Source organism: Chironomus tepperi, unplaced genomic scaffold (genome assembly GCF_022539635.2).
Source record: "Chironomus tepperi strain 1889 unplaced genomic scaffold, CSIRO-AGI_Ctep_v1 contig_354, whole genome shotgun sequence".
Taxonomy (NCBI): domain Eukaryota; kingdom Metazoa; phylum Arthropoda; class Insecta; order Diptera; family Chironomidae; genus Chironomus; species Chironomus tepperi.
The window spans coordinates 224,184-246,752 of NW_027226476.1; the positions used below are offsets into that span (position 1 = coordinate 224,184).

General features: G+C 27.9%; 1 protein-coding gene across 7 annotated transcripts; it reads left to right on the plus strand.

Annotated features, from left to right (window-relative positions):
• The first annotated feature begins 1,050 nt into the window (after positions 1 to 1,050).
• Positions 1,051 to 21,095, plus strand: LOC139094518 (diuretic hormone receptor-like). Of its 7 annotated transcripts, none has more exons than XM_070645581.1 (15): positions 1,051 to 1,226; positions 10,953 to 11,365; positions 11,435 to 11,470; positions 11,696 to 11,783; positions 13,616 to 13,802; positions 15,935 to 16,028; positions 16,161 to 16,254; positions 16,348 to 16,434; positions 17,873 to 17,949; positions 18,141 to 18,251; positions 18,330 to 18,515; positions 19,759 to 19,898; positions 19,998 to 20,051; positions 20,197 to 20,343; positions 20,694 to 21,095. In XM_070645581.1, exons 2-15 carry the CDS (start codon positions 11,228 to 11,230, stop codon positions 20,701 to 20,703), a joined length of 1,449 nt encoding a protein of 482 aa, XP_070501682.1. In that variant the 5' UTR covers positions 1,051 to 1,226; positions 10,953 to 11,227; the 3' UTR covers positions 20,704 to 21,095. The 7 variants fall into 7 exon arrangements, 6 of the variants coding, with proteins under 6 accessions (XP_070501682.1, XP_070501683.1, XP_070501677.1 ...); XM_070645582.1 differs by having other exon boundaries at positions 20,697 to 21,095; XM_070645576.1 differs by having other exon boundaries at positions 1,052 to 1,226; positions 20,197 to 20,335.
• The last annotated feature ends 1,474 nt before the right edge of the window (positions 21,096 to 22,569 follow it).

A 22,569-nucleotide genomic window follows, 5' to 3' on the forward strand; every position in this document is an offset into this window, starting at 1 on the left:
CATATCAGCGTAGTCTATTATATAATGTTGGAATGATATCAAAAGTAGAATATGTGAAGTCTGTAATTGATATTTTGTTAAATCTGACTGAATGAATTGATAACTGATATTTTTGATAAAATAGACAAAAAACAGTGAAATATTGACATCGTAGATGAAAGTATTCAATTAGCTTTAAAACTGCATGTATACATCAATTGACTGTTTTGACTGTAAATAACTTCCATAAGGAATTTCTATGCGTAGTCCAAAACAATATACAGTCAATTTGTTGGCTTGAGATAGCTTAAAGCATCTCAGTAATCATCAATGTAATTTCATCTTAAAATGATCTCTAGCAACTGCTGTCTAGGAAAATGCGCTAAATACTGAATTAGATGCGATTCAAAAAACATTCTTATGTATGTTTGTGCAAATCAAAAAATACTTGAGATATCAGCAAATATTTTTCTAGATTTTCCTCCTAGAAACAATAACTTTTCGTTGTTATTTCAGCCTAATTTCACTTGTATTCATATACATGCATGGTTCATATTTCTATAGTAATCAATGATTTGAGATTTTCTCAAATTATATATAGCTATTTCGCATGATTTTTGTGAAATCAGTACTAAGGAAAAATATGAAAATAATGTCAAGAGCTTCAACAATAGGAGTTTCAAAACATTTTTATTGTTCATGGAAGTATAATGCGGTTCATACGGCAACAATAAGGCTTTTAAAATATAGGGCTGTTAATATTTTTGCTGAAAATGAAAATGAAAACATAAAGCATAAATGTATGTTTGTTTTCGTGATAAAAATAGACAAGCACATCGGGTAACTCACGACAATTTAATTCTCAATAAGACTTCGTTCATCTCTTAAAAAGTTCTCCTAAAACTGAGAGAAATTTTAAAGAGAATCTTTGATATCACACTCTTCGCTCTTCTGTGACTGCATGTTTTATTCGATTGCGTATATACTCTTCTGTCACTGCTTTTTCACATTTTCTTTTCGTTCTTTACTTTTTTACTCTGCTTATCGGGTGGGATGCACATTTCAATAAAGAATTAATTTTACAGTTCTTCGCTGGCATTCATTCCGACAAGACTGACGCTCTCGGTACGCGAATTTTTCATAGTCAAAAATATTATTTTTTATTCAAAGGAAAGTCAACAAAAAAAAAGAAATAAAAAATATTTTTGAATGCGAAGTAAAATTGGATATTAAGTGCTAACACAAATGTAATAAATTTTTTTCAACTTGGTGATTTAGTTTATTTCACACTCACAAAACTACCACAGTTATCTATAAACTTAATTTTAAAAAATATTGTGCAACACATTAAGGATAAAATTTTTTAATAAAAACTCCCAATTCACTAGTGCAATAAAAATAAATTTAATTTCACTTTAATAACACTTGATGAGTTACATATACTGCATTGTAGAAATGCAAGAAATGTATAACAATAAAAAAAATTTAATTACATTGCATTAAAATAAGTTTTTTATTGATGCTCTCAAAAATAATGTGCAGAATGGTATCGAAATTTATTTGATACACCCAATATACAAGAATCAAGCAATGGTGTGAGAATAGAATAGCTTTGAGCTTTTCGCATCCGCTTTTTGTACAGCTTTTTAATTAACGGAAGGAACAAAATGAAAATAAATAATTAATGAAGTTTTGGAAATGAAATTTTTTTTCCAATGTGCGAAGTGAAAAACGATGGGGTTTTACCTGTTTTATAATACCTAGACTTTTATAAACTGTCAATTCCTTGATCACATGTTACATATTTTTCCATCGGCATATACGAAATATAATTACCTAAATTTTTAGAAAATGTGGTGCCAGATAAATTTTCAGTGCTTTTTATAGCACATTAAAAAATTGTATGGATACACAAAGTTCATATGCTGTACTGACTGACTGTACATGAATAGACAATCAATATAAATAATAATAAAAATATTTTATAGTATCATTGGAAAAAATATATAATTTTTGTGATGAATGTAAAGATAATAAAGAAATGAACGATCAATGGATTAATGTGTTGGAATTAAGCCTAATTGCTGAAAATCATCTAGATGTGTTCATCTTACATTCCTACAATCCAAATAGAAAAGATCCTACATTTTTTTCTATAATTATTTGACGCTCAGCAGCCACTCTTTTTGCCTCCTTTATACGACAAGCTTTAATTTTTATGCATAAAATGCTCTTGAAATTTTAAATCGATTTTTCATTCCTATGCGTTCTAGAGATAAAAATGTTTTCATAGCAATCTCATGTTGCTTCATATAGAATGAAATAAATGAACGTAAATTAAACTCGTGCAGTGTCATTGTTTTCTAAAGTGGATATACACTGTGTATGCCTACATTAAACGTTCTTATCACATCACCACTGACGTTTGAAATCACACTTATTTACCTTACTTTAGAATCATGTGGAAGCTAATAAAATACTTTTTTTCTAATTCAAAACAGATGATGAAAGTGATGATTCTTATTGGAATAAGAAAATTTCGATCATTTCAAAACTATTTAACGCTATGGATTATGGATAAGATAAATGATTCGTCATTTTTTTAGTTGGCAAATAAAAATGGAATCCTTTTAGTAATGAACCAGAAATACCAGATTTTTCATAATTGAACATATGGACAGAGTAAATAAAACTCAAGAAAAAGCATAAAAATCGAAAACATATAATAAACATCAGCACTTTCCAAATCTACATGTTTCCATAAAATTTCTCCCTTTTTCCCTCATTTCTGTCTTATTATTTTCACTTCATTGCTACAAAAATCGATGATGAAAAATGTGTACATTATTGTCTTGCAGCCAAAAATAAATGAGAAGCAAAGAAATTTGATAAATCAAGATACCAAAAGAAGAAGATATTAGATTGAACAATAGACTCATTCATTATCATGTTCTGTTATCAATGTGATACTGATGCTGATACTGAGAAATAATTGTTGGTAAAAATCCTCTAATAAATCTTTTTTAAATTTTTTAAAAAAGATTTTTATTCTTTGCTTGTCTTCATGGCGACGATGAAATATCAAAAAAATTTATGACTTCGTTTTTTTAAATACAAAAATTTATATAAATGGTGAGCAAATAAGATAAGCAATTGGGAAGTGAGAAGGAGGGACTTGACACTAGATCTTAACATCTTGTTATTTTTAATAAGTTTTCTTTGAGTTTAAGTATGTTTATTTTAATAGAACTTTTATCTATTGAATTTCAAAAGCTCAGGAATAACTAAAATAGATGTAAAATTGATAGAGATAAATCACATTTTAGGTGAATTTTGGTGATACGATGTTATGGTTGTTCTAGATATCTAATATCAACAGTTCTATAACAGACACGTAAAAGTCATTGTCGGATTATCACTTTAACCAATATTTCAGTAGATATTAAATAGATAATCTCAAAACAGTACTCAAAATGACAAAAAGCTTGACAATACGAAGCTACCGTCTATCTGTTTCATATCCTGATAGCTTTAACTTTACTTCTTCTAAAGTAATTTTTTACGACAAATTATTATTTGTCTTCCAAAAAACAATAATTTCATACCGAAAAACATTTCATTGCATCAAATAATTTGATCCTTTTTGACATGCATGATTGGTTCCTCCTTATTAAATACAGCTTTCATTGTTCTCTGAAAGATCTTAACGAAATTTCTCCGAGGATATTGTCATTGATAAACTTTTTATTTTAATATTTATCATGAAGAAATGCCTTAACCCTTAAAGGCACATCTTTATGGATGCCAAATAGGAGGTAATAAAAAGGCCTAACTCGATTGTATTCTATTTAGATGATGTTAAACTTCACATTTGAAGTTCTTCACATCTTTTGGTTTTTATTTGAATATCGTTTTCACTGTTTAATGCCCTTTTCACTTATGTGTTTTTTTTGTCGAATGTGATGAAAAAGATCATGTCAATTCAGACAGTGTTTTTTATGAAACATCAAAATATAAGAAAATCTACACCATTTCTAGTCATTAAACAACAGTAAAAACAAATCAATTTTATTTCAATCATCATTGAAGGATGCCAAATGTTGTAATTTCTTACACATATTCTCCTAATGACGATAAGACACTCCCAATTTTTTTTCGTATATTCTTTTATTTCATCAGTATCCCGTGAATCATTTAACTTAATTCGATATTTTCCATATTGAAAAGGAGTTTTTTTTGCAATTTCTGGATAATTTATGCTCATGCGAAAATTTTATATTCTGCTCTATTTTTCATTAGGACATTGTGAAATTTATTCATATTCAATTAATCGTCATCAGACACAAGGGCAGTTTCATGAAATAAACGAAAATTTTACATAGTAGACATAATGAACTATTCAGTAAGAATCATATATTAAGCTTCCAAATTTGCTTTCAAAAAGATCTTATACAAACCAAACCAAAAAAAATTTGAACCTCGGATATTTCAGAACTGCCGTAGTAAATAGATTCGAAAATGTTTCCAATGTTCTTTTTAAGCCGAATCGTATTCCGAAAATTCACGTTAATGCCTGATGTTTTCAAATTTTATGATAGGTCAGATTTCGTTATCAAATTTAATGGATGCTTGCAGCCAACTTGCAGCAAAAAGCGAATTTAAGCAAAAAACTTTAAACAAGAGAGTTTTTATATAACATATGGTTGTATGAAAATTCTGTTCAATTTAATATGTAATTTTATATGTAATAAACTGTTCAGCATTTAATATACATTATTCGATACATTCCTTGTTCAAATGAATTTCAAAAATTTAGTTAATTGCTAATTAAACTCATTTTTCCACGAATATACCCTGAGTACATTTTATTTCTTACAAATCGTTTACTTATGAAAAATAAATTTTGTCATGTGCAAATTGTTTATTTTCCTTTCTTGTTATTTTCTTTTCTTCCGCCTCGATTTTCCTCGTCATCCATTTCATTTCTCAAATTTCAGTTGGAACTTATTTATAGAATTTGTACCTAGCTTTAATTGGCACATTAAAATCATCATACTTGATTTGGAAATGGGTAAATGTTTCTCATATTTCTTTACAACTACTTCCTACCTTTATTATTTCCGATAATTATCATCCGAAAATAAATTGCTTCAGTTTGTGCGATAATTAATTGAATTATGGATGGAATGGGATTTAATCCGGAAAGTCAATAGGATAAATAAGAAGATAAATATGGATTATATAAAAATGAAATAAGGGCAAAAAAAACTAGACGTTGTAACTCGTGAACGACAAAAGCGCATTTTCTATATAAAAAAATAAAAATATCTTAATATTTGTGTTTGGTTTTGTTTCGTTAACTATAATTAAACAATACATAACCCCAATAATAAAAATTCTAACTAATATATTGAGTTTGGACAAATACCCAAAAAAAATTCCCAGCAAAACGGTTTTGCACCATATAAAAAATATAAAAAATATTCATAATATATATGAAAACCTTAAATAATTGGAGTACCTCAAATAGTTCGAAATCTCAAGTAATATTGTTAAGCCGCAGATGAAAAGATAAAATAAGGATAGTATCGTCTTTTCCCTTTGGGTAAATGCGTTAAAACTAAGTAACAGAAACTTTTCTTCAGAAATCATCGGAAATGAAGAGAAAAGGAAAAGCTTAGCATTGATATAAATAAAATGTTATGGTAACCAAATGTACAGATAGGATAATCTCATTAGAAAAAAAGGAAAGCTTGTCTGTTAGGTTAATGGTGTTAGATGGATTCAGAGCATTTTGTTGGGGTGGTTGAATGACTACTAGAATATGATGATGATTAATTATGATAAACACCCACAAGAATAAAAATTTTATATCCCATTAGTTTTGTCTTTATGAAAAGTTTGAAACCAAATGATTTCAAACAGGAATTCCAATTTTGGGGCAGCATTAAAATTAATTTAAACCACAATCTATCTACAAGTCCACCCCATAAACTGTAACAAACCAAAATGACTACAAAACCACAAACCATTTTGTAAAAAGTATGTTAATAAATCACAGAGTACATTCTAAAGGTATTTAAATAAAGTAAAGGGGATTGAAATTTTTATACTGCTTTTTAGTCTTTTTAATTTCATGAAATTCTTAAGGTAGGCTCATGAGCTAAATTATGCTGCATTTGATGAGAAAATAAAAATACAGCTCAAAATGAAGCCGAAATTTCTTTTTTAGGTTTATAAATTTTTATATTCTAGAATTAAATCTCACCGAGCATGGAGGGGAGATATTAATTTAACGATTCCTTAGGATTCTGTATTATAAGAAAAAACCCCAGCAATAAAGGTTAAACTGCAGGAGATTAACTAGTTAAGTGGGAGAACGAAAGAAAGGATAAAACGCAGGCGCAGACAAAAGCGTCTTTCCTTTCAGAAAAATACGTTACAAAATGATTATATTGAATCAAGTATTGTTGAAAATTTTGTACAATTACGTCACTAATGTTGTAAATATTTAATATTCAAGGACTCATTATCTATTCACCTTTCCACTTTTACAAAATACTAGAAAAATTTTAAGTAGATGAGCATGAGAATATCTAATGATCTGTAAACAAAATAAAAAAAGCATTATAGACATGGTCACTCATGGCACACTAAGGCGCATTCACGCATTCACATTCACGTACGTAATAAAATCAATAAAAGTCATGAATAAAAATCACAAATAAACGCCAAATAGTAACCAAAATGTGGTAAATTGCATTTATTTTTCTGAAGAAAATACGCTAAAAACAAATTTGTGCTTATTAATTAATATCATGGATGTTGATGCCATCGATGTATGAAGAAACAAGAGTTACTATTTATAAACAAGTTTTGAAGATGTGTGCCTATGCAAATTAAATTTTGTATGGATATGCAGACTTTTTCAATGATTATATCATCAAGAGAAACAAAAAACTTGTCAGAATAGATTTGTTTTTAAGCAAGTTAAGTTGATCTTTGGAATCATCTTAATAGAAAGTGAAATTTGTTATTTTGTGTAATGTTTTTTTTTTTTGAGAAAATTTATTGTATTAAGTAAATTAGTTCGAACCACATGAGGAATAAATTCAAGCGTCAAACACTGCATTAGTTGTAAGAACTTGTTACGTAAGAACTTGCTAGTCACCTAGCCGTAAATAAGATCTGAATTATAAACTTGTAACAACACTTTGAAGTTGAAAAGACAAGTAGTCAACAAATTAAATGCTTTAAAGCTTCTAAATTTACTCAGCCATTAATAGATTAACTCGACATACCACAAAAAGTTGAAGCGTGTACCAAATAATAATAACAAATCGCACAAAACTCTTAATTAAATATTCAAACAATCGATAATTTCCCAAATTCAATTTTCAACTTCATAAAGCGTAATGATAATAAAATCTTATTACATATTCAAACTACATCCCCTCCTAATTGTTCTTTTTAAACGATTTTCAGTTTAATTCAATTTAATATCAATTAACATCCCATAGAACAGAACAAAAGAGATAAATAATGGGAAAAAATTGCATGCATCAGAAGCATGGAAAATTTATTCTACCACTTTCACATTAGTAAATAATCTTCTGATTGCAATCAACTTAATCACATCGATAATTAAATAGCATGTGTGGAGAAATATCAATGCACAATTTATTCGCTCTTGATTGAAGCGATGGAAGAAATAAACTGAAAATGTTTATTTTTAAAACATGAAAAATTATCAGAGCATCCATTCTGCTCTGTTATTGTGAAATAAACAAAAGATAATGATTTTTTTTATTCTGTGAAATGAGTGAAAATCCCAGCATAGATGCAGCTTCTATAGAAAACCATTTCTTTTGTTCAAAGTTATGTAATGAAATTTTAAATACCTAATGTAAGATAGCATTTCAATATTTTTTTACTCATCGATATGAAAGGATGCAAGCAACACTGCAACATAGTTATACAGGCATCTGAAAATGTTATGAAATGTTTTATGCTAATAAAAATAATATGTGATTTGATAGAGTCGATGAACCTGGGTTGCTAAATCGGTTGATCGAAACGGCACAACCTAAAAAATGACCTAAAATTTGGCATACAACTCAATTTGTGTGTCTTTTACAAGAAAAATTACGACTGAGCTATAGTCCAAAAATTGAAGAAAATGTCCACTTTTTTCCAATTTTATTCCATAGTGATATAGAGAAAATCAGAAAGGAAAATTTATGCATAAACTTTTTTCCTCCTAAGGCTTTTTAATGCCGCCTTCTCATGAGCATAAATTTATGTATACTTTTATAAATGAGAGAATTATAATGATGCTTATTTTGTCACTACCATAAACCCTTTCATTGCAACCTTTTTGCTTTTGCATTTATTGTTTCATTTGTTTTTCTATTGTATTAAATCATTTTATGAAATATGAAACCAACTCAAAAAAATTTATTATGAAATTAATGTTGAGGAAATAGCCAAACTATTTTTATGTGAGTTAAACGATATTTGACACATAAAAATACAATTTTGGTTTAAAAATTATTCAATTATTATGTCAAATACAAGAAAGGCTTTGCCATACTTAATTACGATTCCACAAAAGGATTTCATGTGCTACAACAATTTTTCATTTTAGTGATTAGTCCACTTTTATTCATAAAATCATAAACATCAATTAATACTTTTAATTGTTTAAATAGAAACAGAGGTGCTTAAATTTAGACTGAAGTCTCCACGAAATTTACATCCTTCAATTTATTCAGCAAATAAAAATCAAATGGGTATACTGAAAACAATCTTTGATAATTTTTGTTACAGTTAAAAAAATTCAAATTAAACAAATCAGCATAAGCTATCAGTTTTGACAGTATTAATACGATTTTCTAATGAAATTTAAAAGTTAAAAAATTATCAATAGAACTGCCAAAAAAATTTCTTTTCAACTTTCTCTTCATCAAAAAGTAATAACTTTGAAGACCTTTTAAGACTTTTTACAAAATAAAATTCTTCTGCGTATATTCAACAACAAAGAAAATAAACAGAAAATGTTTCCGCAATGCACAACAAAAGGCTAAATACAAGAACATAATTTAATTTGACCTCATGACTCCATTGAAAAATGAAAAGATTTTTCAAGGAAGGAACAAAATATTTCATATCATGACCTTTGCTAGCAAATTGAATTCATTTAATTCCTCAACTCTCCATTGAAGATGAAGAATTGATTTTTCATAAAATTATTCGGATCATTAAATTGTCCCAAAAACGTAAACAATTCTCGTTATTTAGATAATTTTTTTTACAAAATGTCAAATCGAACTGTACTTGATGAATGTAATTTGATGGATTATTGTCTGAAGTATTTTCATACAAAATTTATTTACTTCATCAAATGATTTAACAATTCGTTAAAAACAGTATTAAATGGATAAATTTTTTAAGACAAAAGAATCTGAATTCTTATTCAGATTGTACTCAACAAAAGCTTGAGTTTGGCTCTGAATTTATTTGAGTCGTGCTCATGCTAGTAAAAAGAGGAAACATTTATATCGTAGGATGAATATTATTTGGTTCGATTGGTTTTAAAAGCAACAATATTAATTGCTCCAAAACAAAGTTGAATTGAATGCATTAGAAAGTATATTTAATTAAAGGTGAAAATTCAATATCATGAATTTTCAATCAATAATCTTTAGGATAATTGACAGGCGTGATATTCATAAAATCTTTGAGGATTTTGCTTCCTTTCTCTCATCATTATTCGCTACTCTTCACTTCTTCTTCTCTATCTCAACCATAAGTTTAAATTTATCCAAAAAAAATTGATGAGGATTCAAGAAGAAAAGGGAGACGATGGCGTTAAGAGATGAAGATTGGAATTTTCCAGCATAATGATTGACAAATTTTTCTACCAAAACTGTATTAAATATTTATGGAATTTCTTGCCTCTCTTAAAATTGACATAAATCAATCGATTTGCTAAAGATCGCTCTGCCGGTCCATTTAAACTTTTTTTTGCTACTTTTTATGCGAAAACACGAAATTTTTTATTTTCTTCAGACACGTAATCTAAAATCTTATTTTGCTGTATTTGCTTTAACTTAAAACCCAATAAAAAGAGCATAAATATCTCAAAAGACTGCGGATAACATGAAATATGATAATGTTCGTACTTCTGCTGCAATAGCGATAACAAGTAAATATGTTGTAATAAAAAATATATACATTTAAATTCAAGACGCAACGAGATTTATTTTAGTTACTCTAACATCAAGTTATCAATTAATATTTAGTATTTAATTCAAGCAATGTCCGAATTGAAATATTTTTTGATTGTTGGCACACATTTACATCATCAACTTCATTTAATTTTATGATTATAGATACTCTTAGTGCGCAAGCTATTTGAACGATGAAATTAAAGCTTCAATGTTTGATGCCCTTGAGCAGAATTTTCAACACATATTATTGAACTTTACCTATTCATGCAGTCAGTCGTCAATTTCATCAGTAGTTCAGACAAATTAAACTATAAGGCCTCTTACCATTCATACATATTTTTCAAGAAGGATAAATATTCAGAACATAAAGTTTTGCTATCTATCATTATTGCCGTAGTATTAATTCTCTTACATATGAATCAAAATAAGTACATAATAAATCAAAACATAAGTGGATGTATAAAATATTTAACAACAAATTATTACAAAGTCCCAATAGCGACTCCAAAGAGTCGCTTAGGATTAATACATTCCTTTATGCACCAATGTGGAAAATTTATCAGGAAATTCATTATATAACCCCTTTTATCCGGAATTCTTTTAAAAATTTTCATTAAAATACTTTAGATTGTAATTTAATTGAAAATTTATTCATCACATCTACTCATTTTCTTCTTTAATTGAATTCCGCTTTTGAAATGAAAACTTAAACAATAATATTTAATATCTTTTCATTTATAGACGTTTTGCTGCCTCCGAGTTGCCGCATTGCGATGAAAAGTAGTTATCGTATCCTACGCAATTCATATGAGGAATAATATTTATGATAAATAAAAAAAGAGTCGTATAAGAGTGGGAATAATTGAAATATGAGCAAAAACGATGAGACAATTTCTCTTTAATAAAAAATAATTCATCTGAAAATTGAAGCAAGAGGAAGTGTAATAAGGAAGTGGAAAGTGTAACATAAGCAAGAAAAAAATAAAATCATAGTAAATCAAAATTAAAACCAGTGAATGTACGTAGTGGCTTCCACCGAAGTAAATGAATCTTTCCCATATGGGAATCTATTCGATTTCGATAATCAAACCTTAGCATCGAATGATACAGATGTGGATGGTCTTTCCTGCTTATATGAGCACATTTCTGCTCTGGTAATTAAAAAAATGTGTATATGATGGAAAAATCAATCTCAATATGTGACTTATCTTGTTTTTATGTAGACAAATCTCTCGGGATGTCCGCCAACACATGATAAGGTAAAATAAGTATGACATGTTGTGGAAAGTTTTTATAACGTACTTAACATTTTTCTTGTGCAAATTGCGATTCTGTTCTTATTATGTCTCTTAATTTTTTTTTTTTTTCATTTTGTTTAAATTAGCTTTCTTTAGTTTAGTTGGTAGACGTGAACTTATTTGAAAAAAAAAATTATATCATAACTAACCCGAACTAACTAATAATAACTTGTTATCTGTTTTCAGGTTTTATGTTGGCCCCCAACACCATATAATACACTAGCAACGCAACGATGCATGTTTACCGTAAATGGCATGCAGTATGATGAAGAAGGTAAGGACAAAAATGTGATATGTTTTTACTCCCATACTCAATCTATATTTTAATAAGACACGATTTGTCATATCCTCTCGCATACTATTTATTGCCAATTTGATATTATTCAAATCATGTAAATTTTCAAGTTTATCTATGGGGATATAAACTTGAACATTCATTATATTCACTGCCTGTGTCTTTATTATTCACGAACAGCATTTGCTAACGAGTTATACTGTGTAACAAACAGTAGCATGTGCAGAAACTTATATGACTTTCCATTAATTCGTAAATATATGCACACACTGAACAACTCAAAAAGGGTTCTCTAACTTTAAGCATTTTCAAAGTCACTTTATTCTCGGTTTTATACTTCTTAAATGTCTGCTCAAGTGTTTACTTGTATTTTATTCTACATGATCTATTCTATTTATTTATCAGATTTAGACTTTTTAAAAGTCAAAGTTAAAATACTCGAAGATGATTTTTTAAAATCGATGCTCCGTCCTAGAAAACGAAGGCATTCAACTCTTGAAATCATCTCTTTATATATTTATAGAACTCTTAAGGGGTTTCTTAGAAAGGATATAAAATAAAAGATCATAAAGACATCTAAAGACCACAAAAAAGGCAACTCTTTTACTGAATTCATTGTTTTTATCCATGTTTTCTTCATTTGCAAAACAATTTCTACAATATGCTTGCATGGTTTATTTATAATAACTGCTCAATTTTTTATGTTTTATTAAAAATTCTGAAGGCCAAAAGTGTCTTGTTATTGTACAAAAAATCCCTTAAACTTTCTCTACAGCATTGTAGAGCATAAATTAGTAGAAAATGAGCTGTGAAAAATAGCTCATCCGAAATTGAAACAAATTTCCTTTTTACCAAAAACAATTCAAGCCTTGAATTTGCTGCTTAATTTTTCTCCTTCTTTGGCGAGATGGATGCCTGTTTGTCTTCGTATATTTTATATACGAGCGATCATATACAGAACAAAACATATGATGACAGTGATGTATAAACATACAACAATGAAGTATGTAGCTGCTGTATTAAATAAGAATATATTTATTTTCTTAAGCAAAATTTAAGAAAAAGGAATAAGAAATATCCTATTTCGGAAGTACTTTATTTTCCTCATGAACATAAGAAAAAACTTTTTAAATTATTCACTTCATATTTCTTTCAATGACGTCGAAAAGAAAGAGACAAAGGTGAAAGGAGTCACAAGCAGAAAAAGAGAGAGAGAGAGAAAGAGATTTTTTATTTTTTCATCTTAATGTAATTACAGGAAATGAGGGAAGAAGATGAAAGATTTAAATTAATTTCTTCTATTCACTTTAAAGTTTATTTTAATCCATACACAAAGTAAATTTATAGTTAGAGCGTGAAGAGACCTCATCTCAAAAAGTGAAAAGAGTTATGAAAATGTTATCATGCCTTGAAAATATCTTAGAAATTCTTTACCTGCAACTTTTTTACACTAGATCTTAATCACTTAAATCAAAACTTTTAATTATAATTAATTCCATAGTGTTATGATTTTATGAATAATTGTTAGTCGTGGTTTTTTGCAAGCACTAGTTTACTGCTTTCCTTTACATTTTCCACTTCAGTAAATTTAACTTTGAAAGTAAAGAACCAATTTCTGGTTGAAGAATCAGTTCATTTTCTCTTATTTTATAATCAACCGAGCCAATGGTGCGCTTATGTTGATACAAGAACATAAAGTTTAATCTATCCATAGAAATTAACGGTTAAATTATATCTTTTACCGCATCCAGTGCTTTTATATAACGGATATACTAATTCATCGTTTCCTTTTCTCATTTTCTCGTTCACAGACAATGCTACGAAATTCTGCAATGCTGAGGGTATTTGGGAGAAATCCATGTACGATAGCTGTTTACATGCGTCACCACATTCGGTATTAACGCACGATGTCGAGTACAATACGATAATTTACTGTATTGGATATTCAATGAGTATCATCGTTTTAACTATCGCTGTGATTATTTTTGTTACCTTTAAGTGAGTACAATTTGGTTTATTTTCAGAATTTTCCTTAAATACTAAAATTTTAAACGAATTCAATAAATGATTCAAAATGTTTTATACCTCAAAGCATTCCCTTGGTGATTTTGAGAATTTTATTGCAAAAGCAAATCGATTGTTATTTTGATTGTTATTTTTCCAAACTTTCTCTACGAAAGGTTATTTGAATATCAGCTTAAACTTATTATCTTCTTACAACCTGTGCCTCAATTATTCAACTTTTCTATCAGATTGCTGCCAAATTTAAAGTCAGATTCAATGAACTTCTATTTTTCAATGTAGCAATAATAAAACCAAAATAATCGGAAGTAGAATAATGTACATTTAAACTATTTTAAATGTTTTTTTGGCTGATTTCACATTTTCGATTTTTTTAAGATGATGTGGATTTGTCAGGCAAGAATTTTCAAACGAATGATGTAATTATATATCTTTATCTAACTGCATCTTAAGATATGCTTCAAATTGCATCTGAAAGAACAACTAGAAAAAAAATAAAAAAAAAAAAAAAAAAACACAAACGTTTCTATAAATTGTTCAGCAGAATCTGATATTCAATAAAATCACAGCCAACGAAAAGTATATAAAGATTTAATCAAATCTCTTAGGATTTGCTTAAGAAGCAATAGAGAATTATTTATTGTGAAAGAAAATGCGCATAAATCATAACACATTAATAGAGATTTTTTCATATTTTACTAAATCTGCTTATTTTTTTCTATTCCTTTTTTCTCCTTAATTTGTTTATATTGCAAATCTGAATCATAGAGATTAGTCGAGATTTTGACTAGTTAAAATATATTTAGTCTATCTAAAGAATTCAATAATAGTTTGCAAAATTCAATCTCAAAATTGTCTACGACTTATATGTTTATTAATAACCAAAGTATCTTTATCTTAATGCAGAAATTAACAATTTCAACTTCATAAGAGCGAACGCTTCACAAAGCTTTCAATATCATAGAAATTCTCAATAAACCTTCATTACCATTTTCTCCTTCGAGACTCTTTTTATGTCTTCATTTCTAGAAATGCGTAGCATTGTTGTATGCTTATATACAGTAAAAGAAAATACAATTTCAGGTTTCACTTTATGAAATTTTCATATTCTTGCCAATAAAAATGAATTTTTTATCATTTTATCAGAAATTCTTTAAGTGTGTCAAACTTTTTCATACAGTACATACACAAATAAAGAGAATTTTATGGAGAATTGTATCATAGGGATTTACAAGTTTTTGATACCACAGAATAGCTTTGATTTAACGATTCCTTCCAAATATTCTCATCTCAAAATTTTTTAAATAAGACAATTTCTTTGATATTGCAACATAAATAAGAGGATCAAACTTCAAAAGTATTAATTTAACCAAAGGCTGTTGTCATGCTCAGATTATATACCTAGGGGCAATCATTTAAGATACTTTCATAGTTGTCAATAAAATCGTTTTGTTGGTTACAGTATCAATGAACCCTTTTATCACTCATCAGAGACCAACAGTATTATTGTCATAGTAACTAAAGCTATTGACAACTTCAAATTAATGATGATTGTGGGTGGTTTTTTGGATAGGAATGAAAAGCTTTAGAGGGAATGGAATTTAAATTGTTTCAAAAATTCAGATTTTAAAGTAAAAAACGAAATTTGATTTTTTTTCAATCAATGATTGAAACTTTTAATGAAAATTTACTATTAGTATACAAAAAAATTCTAAAATTTTATTCTATTTCTTTAATAAAAATTTAAATTTATGCCACCGACTGTGAAATCATTAAGCACATTTTAACTCTTGTGCTCCTTCAATGCAGATGTTGGCTGATATACGGCACAAAACGGAATTGAATTTGTATATAGTTATCTCATAAGATTATTACAATATATGTATGGAGACACACAGGCATAAAAATATGAAATGCGCAAAGAGATCTATGAATATGGAAATTTTATTTTCTTTTTCTTTCTTTTTTTCATCATAAAAAAGTGTTTATGCTAGCATTTTCCGATTTAAATGTCACACTTTGTGATATTTTTTTTACAAGTTTCTTATTTTTTCTTCTTTTTATTTCTATCTTTTCATGGATGGAAAATAACCGAATGCGTATCACAGAGAATTACGCTGCTTGCGTAATACAATTCACTGTAATCTGTTCATTACATATATATTTTCCGCTTTATTATGGCTGTTGACACTATCGTTTCAAGTAAGTTTTTTCTTCACATTTCGATTCTTTTCTTAACGCTTCACGATAGCTCGTGAAAATATAATTTGTCATCTTAAGCTGCAGCATGTACGAAATTCATTTATTTTATTCTTATAAAATGCTTTTTTATAGATGTCGTCTACAGCAGGACTGATAGAATGTATACTTTTATTAACCCTCTTGCAATTTTTTAATTTAACGAATTTTTTCTGGATGATGGTTGAGGGTATGTAAACCCAAATATACAAATGATTAGTCTAATCTCATCACGAAAACAATAGATAATAATTTCTTGTTATTTTAACATATTTATTTGCAGGCCTATATCTTTATCTGCTGGTAGTGGAAACATTTTCACGTATAGAAGTAATAAATAAGTTTGCCGTCTATGCTATTATAGGATATGGTATGTATGACACATAAACACTTAAATGCTTTTCAACAAACATCTTATAACATTGTTGATAGAGATATTACGAGCAGAACTTTCATGATGTCTTTTGTTCCTTTTATGTATGATGGCAAAAGTTTCCAAACAAACAGTTTAACAAAAACTTAGATTAAGTATTTTCAAGTTCTGTCCCTTTTGTGTATTGTACCCTTTAACTAAATTTTTTAATTCAGTTTCTTTGTGACATATCAGTATTACAATGATGTATGCAATTTTCAAGAGATACAACCTTAATGTGAAACTATTTTCAATGTGGCACTTAATATTACACTTTATTCGAGAATACAGAATTATTTTTAAGAAAAAAAATCCTACGAGAATTTTCATGATAAAATATCTCATACAATTTATACTTAAATCATGAATAAATTGTAGTGAAATAAGTTTACAGAGAATTTGTCATTACCTAGCTCAATGTGCAAATAAGCTTATACTTCAATCAGATTTCCGAAGTACAATAATGTAGATTAGAACTGAAAGCAAAGTTGCAACTGATTCATTTTACGAATCAAAACTTTTATGCTCTTTAGAAATACAAATTTTAAAAGCATATAAAATTATTGATTATTGTCTGAAGATAAATAAATTAGAGCTTGAAAAGAAGATTAAAAACTTTTTCAAAAATTAGAAATTTGTTTCACTACGTTCTGAGAAATAATACCGACCTTTCTCAATGACTCTTAAAAATTTGCAGCACTTAATAAATCATTTAAACTTTTAATATCTAAAAAGCAGAATTATAAGTCATGTACTTTAACTCTTTTTAGTTCTCAATTCGACTAATTCTCGCAAAATTATTTCTATTTCTCCACATTTCTATAAAATTTGTTTGATTTTGATTGAATACATTGAAAAATTAAATTAATTTTCTCAATATGAATTTAAGAGTTAATAACCACATTTATTTGCAAATCATATCATTTTTAGCTCAAGTGTAAAATTTAAAATTAATAAGCCATAATAACAAATGTAAACATTTTTCAGCACAGGTTTCATTACATATGTACATAATCATTTCTCTTGTTAAAACTTTCGGGTTTAAAAGCCAATTAAATACCCGGCAACTTAATCACTCGATAAAGCGAGATCACAGCCGAGAACCGAACAAAGTGAGTTGTCAAACTCCAAATAATTAAACTGGAGAGTAGTTTGCTGCACATACATAGTCACATAGAAATCTTTAAGTTGTTGACAAGTAAAATAAAAATTTCCATTTAAATTTTTCTACTTACCATCACATTTGTAAAAAAAGAAACTTTTAAGAATATCCAGAAAAAAGATGAAAGGCAGTCATTAAAAGTTTGGTCGAAATCTTTGAAGAAATTCGCTCATGCGAATACAGCAAAATCAAAAGATCATTAATAATTTTCCTCTATTAACTTTATATTTCAAGGTGTCCCTGCTGTAGTTGCACTAACATGGTCCATTTTTAAAGGATATGTTGGCTCAGGAGTAGAGGATTCCCTCGAAGTAAGTGTTCCATACTGTAAATTTTATTGGTGAAAAGTGGGGCAGATGCATAATATAAATATTTTTCGAACTATTCTATAAACATAATTCAAATTGTATTTGATTATGTGATTGAATTTATGCAAAACAACTAATCTTTTTTAAACAATAAATTTCCAATAATTTTTTTTTATAACACAAAATTATTTTAGATTGAAGTTGAGTGTTTATGGATGCAAGAATCAGGCATAGATTGGATATTTAAAGGACCAGCATGTGCTGTACTGTTAATAAATCTTATCTTCTTAACAAGTATCATGTGGGTAAGTTGAAAAGTTGTCATATTTTTAATAGCCAAAATACAAACAACCCTCTGATTCATAAAATCCAAACCGTAATAGGTGCTTATAACAAAATTGCGCTCAGCTAACACAGCTGAGACGCGTCAATATCGGAAAGCATCAAAAGCTTTACTAGTACTCATTCCACTTTTTGGATTGACTTATTTGATTGTGCTGTATGGACCAAATGAAGGAATCGGACGGAAAATTTTTGATATCGCTCGAGCATTTTTATTAAGTACACAGGTAATGTTTATTGATGTAGAAATGACCTATTTAACATATTATTTTATATTATATAAATGAACAATGAGAAATCCAAAAAATGAAGGAAGGAACATTTTTAAAATATTCAAAAATGTCACATTCAATATTCTTCTTAAATTAGTCTCTTCGGGGGTTTTCTGCTGCCAACATAGAAATTCGGTTCATTTATGTTTTCGCATCAGGCGATTTAATTCCATTTATGAATTTATTTTCATTAATTTTTGATTTGCTTAAAAACTTTCTTTATTCATTAAGATATTACCGAGACTAAGAAGAAGACAAAAATATTCTAATTAATATTCATTTATTATTAATAATCGAAAAATTTATTTTTTTTTTATAAAATGAATTTAAAAAAAAATAGGAAATTACTGAAAATTTGTACAAAATAGAAAATTTATTACAACAGTATTATTTTTTATATCCTGCAAAAAGATGTAATCCCTTCTAAAAATTTCAAACTTTTTAATTCCTTCTAAATATGAATGATAAATGATCAACTGTCATGTTACTAGAACATTTGATGATGAACATATACTATAACTATAACATGTCCCATCACAAACTTTTACAGATACAAGTAAAAGGAAGCTTTGAAATGAAATAATTTGAAATCTTATCAAATTTATAAGATTAATTTTAAGGATGGAAGCTTATATTAAGTACATGGAAGATGTACTTTTTAATAATAAGGATTAAGGAAAGAAAAATGAGCTACTTAAGTCTAATTGATGGTCTTAAAATTTTTAATCTTGGACTTTCAATAAATAAATTGAAAACTTATTTATGTACTTTCAATTATATTTTTTGAGCTCTGCTTTAAAGTTTACGGATTAAACGTAAGATTTGATGAAAGTACATCTGAAAAAAATATTGCTTAGTGAAAGAAATCTCAAAAGTATGTACAAAACAATGCTCATTGCTCAACAATCAAAACTTTGATTGTCAAACACATTTTCCATTTCTTCCACTACGAATGCTATGGGAAAAGAATGCTTTATAGATGCACATTACGCTTCTTTATGCATATTTTTGTACATAAATAATGGTTGTCATACGTAGACAGCTAGCTTCAGGGGTAAAAAAAGAGATACAATCAACATTTTAAAATAGAGTATAGCTCAAAAGTGAGATTTAAAAACTTTGATTACGTAGCAAAGTACAAATTATATGATGTCACTGAGGAGTCTTTTCAAAAAAATTTCTTTTTTTCTTTTTTCAGGGATTTTTTGTTGCTCTATTTTACTGTTTTCTAAATTCAGAAGTGAGAAAAGCAATCAAAAAAAGCATCAATCGTTGGCGTGATGCGAGAAACATAATTCGACCACAACTTCGTCATTCATCAAATCAAACCACTAGAAGGTAATTTTAAAATAAGATTAACCGACATCCAATTGAAGGCTGATATTGTCCTTCTTATGGCTAGTGAAAAATAATTACGTTTACATAAACAATCGATAGGTATATTAATAACGGGGCTCATCAGTCGCCTCATTCACACACCGAAAGTTTAAGGTAAGGGTAATGTTTTTATCACTTATCATTCGGACATGCCATTCTCAACTTGGCATTATTAATGATCAACATTACTTTCATCTTCCATTAACCTTTTCTTCTTCTTATTGTAATTAATTCTTTCTATTTAATTCGACATCAACAGACCACTTACAGGCAATACAAAGAAACGAGAATCAAATGTCACAACAACAACAATCTTAACTGAAGTTCCATCCAATTATTGTGCTGTTCTTCGTGAATCAAATGGAGCCTTTCCACCCCGCAACTCAGATCCATTGATGGTGAGGATGTAAATAAATTTGTTTTCTATTGTGTACACAACATTCTATTCTCGTGTTTTCTAAGGAACGTCATTAGTTAAACAGACAATAAATTATGGTTATGGCATTTGAAAAATTACTAAGTTATATGTTTCGTTTGAATTTTATTATTTCTAATATTATGATCAAATGCATGGGTTTAATACCATTTATTTAATATTAAGATTTTCTTTGTCTAAAGGGGAAAGGAGGAAAGCCTCTTTAAAAAATGTCCTCTAATTGAATAACAAACTTTACATAAAATTTACAACACTGACCTTGTGTATATATTAAATCCTCATTCATTCATTATATAACTTCTTTAATTTTCCTCATCCAGCAGGGATTAGAAGAGAACTCAGTTTAATGGAGCCTAAAGTGGCTGGCTTGATGATTTGAAAAGCAAGTAAAGCAACAAGACAACGCATACAATGAAAATCAAATTGGCAACAAATATAAATGGAATTAAAGAAACAAAAATTAAGAAAAATATAATTTATTTGTTAAATCGTAAGGAATTTAAGTCTTAAATAGTGAGAAATAGGAAAACGTTAAAATAAAGAAAATATAATTTTGAAAATACAAACAGAAGAAATAAAGAATCAGAGAACTTAGACTTATTTTCATATACGAGTTAAGAGAACAGAAAATGCAGATGACGATTTAAATGATTTAATGATATGAAGATGTTTATAATGAAAAAAAACATGTAAGAATAAATAAAATGTTTTTATGAATGTTATGTGCATCTCGATGTTTATTTTTCTTTCGAACTTGTGTACATGCCACTTGAAGAAATGATAACAAAACCATTGAGAATAAGAATAAATATTTTTTTTTTCAAGAATATACCAAGAAATGTTTTTAATTAAGTCTACACCTTTAAAATTAACAATTGCAAGTGAAGATCTTTAACTTTTGAAGAAATTTATTGACAAAGTTATTATTGCATGGCAGTATATTTTCATAAGGAAATTTTTAATGGTACTTTATGATATTGCTACTTTTTTCGGGTTTATTAAAGGTTTGATTTTTTGAGTTAAGCATATTTATATTGATTGGTTTGTGAGAAAAGATATGCTTGAATTCAAGATTTTCTGTTTCCATGACACTGTCTTTTTTCAGGTTTTATTGGTTCGACATATTATGACATCGAATACATCAAAAATAAACTTTATCGTTGTCAAAGCAACTATTTGGCTAATTATTGCAAAATCCTTACTAATCTTACCACGTGTCCGTTTTGTTTCTCCCCCAGAAGCTACGCTACAGTTGATTTCGAAGAAAATATAATATTCAATTATTTTCATCATTCTTAGAATTTTACTTCCTACTAAATTTTTCTAATAACTCATTAATCATGTCTTATTTTAAAGGTTTTTTAATTGCCTTTCAAATGATATATAATACGTCTACTAACTTTAAAAACTACATAAGGTTGTTCAGAATTGAATAACATTTTGTATGTTTCATGTTTTAAAGATTTTTCAGACTGTTACCTATGATATGAAAATTTGATACTTAAAACTTAATCGTGTGAATAAACAAATAGAGGAAGCAAACATTTAACCGTAATTATCAGTTGGCAGAATAAAGAAATATACATGATACTTTCTAAATACAATCAAATTGCAATATACATTAATGAATTGCAGTATGATATAATTTATAATGAGTTTTGTTTAAATAGTTTATGAGACATCTGAATTGGCTTCCTTTTCTATTCATGCAATAATTAATCATAAGCTTTCTTTCATTTTCTTGTGTTATTACATAAAGAAGCATTCACATTTTAATACATATTAGCATTTTTTAGATTTTTAATTACTTGAAGAACTCAGAACTGGCATTGCTCGAAATTATTACACCAATTACTCAACCGCATTTAATTATATAATATTTCTTAGGAATTCTTAGGAACATTTCACTCTGTTACTGTGCCTTGAGCATCATAAAATGTGTTGAATAAAGTTTGGCAACTATTGCTTTTCTAGATTTTTCCTATGTTACACTTCCAAATATCTGAAAATGCCAAATAAATTTATCCTATAACATATCAAATGATTGATGAACTTCAATTGCTTTCCATTCAATCAAGTATAAAAGAATGCTTTCAATAATAATCAAGAAAACATTTCTCAACATAGGATAAAAAATAAAATTTTTGAAACAGTTTTTGGCAACGAGGCATATGCAACACCTACTATACAATTAAA

What these genes read in the sequence shown, in the direction of transcription:
- LOC139094518 (XM_070645576.1), top strand. Translation starts at nt 11,228, where the DNA reads ATGTACGTAGTGGCTTCCACCGAAGTAAATGAATCTTTCCCATATGGG. An exon ending in GTCCGCCAACACATGATAAG is followed by an intron (nt 11,471 to 11,695) that starts GTAAAATAAGTA and finishes ATCTGTTTTCAG; the next exon opens with GTTTTATGTTGGCCCCCAAC. An exon ending in GCAACTCAGATCCATTGATG is followed by an intron (nt 20,336 to 20,693) that starts GTGAGGATGTAA and finishes TTCCTCATCCAG; the next exon opens with CAGGGATTAGAAGAGAACTC.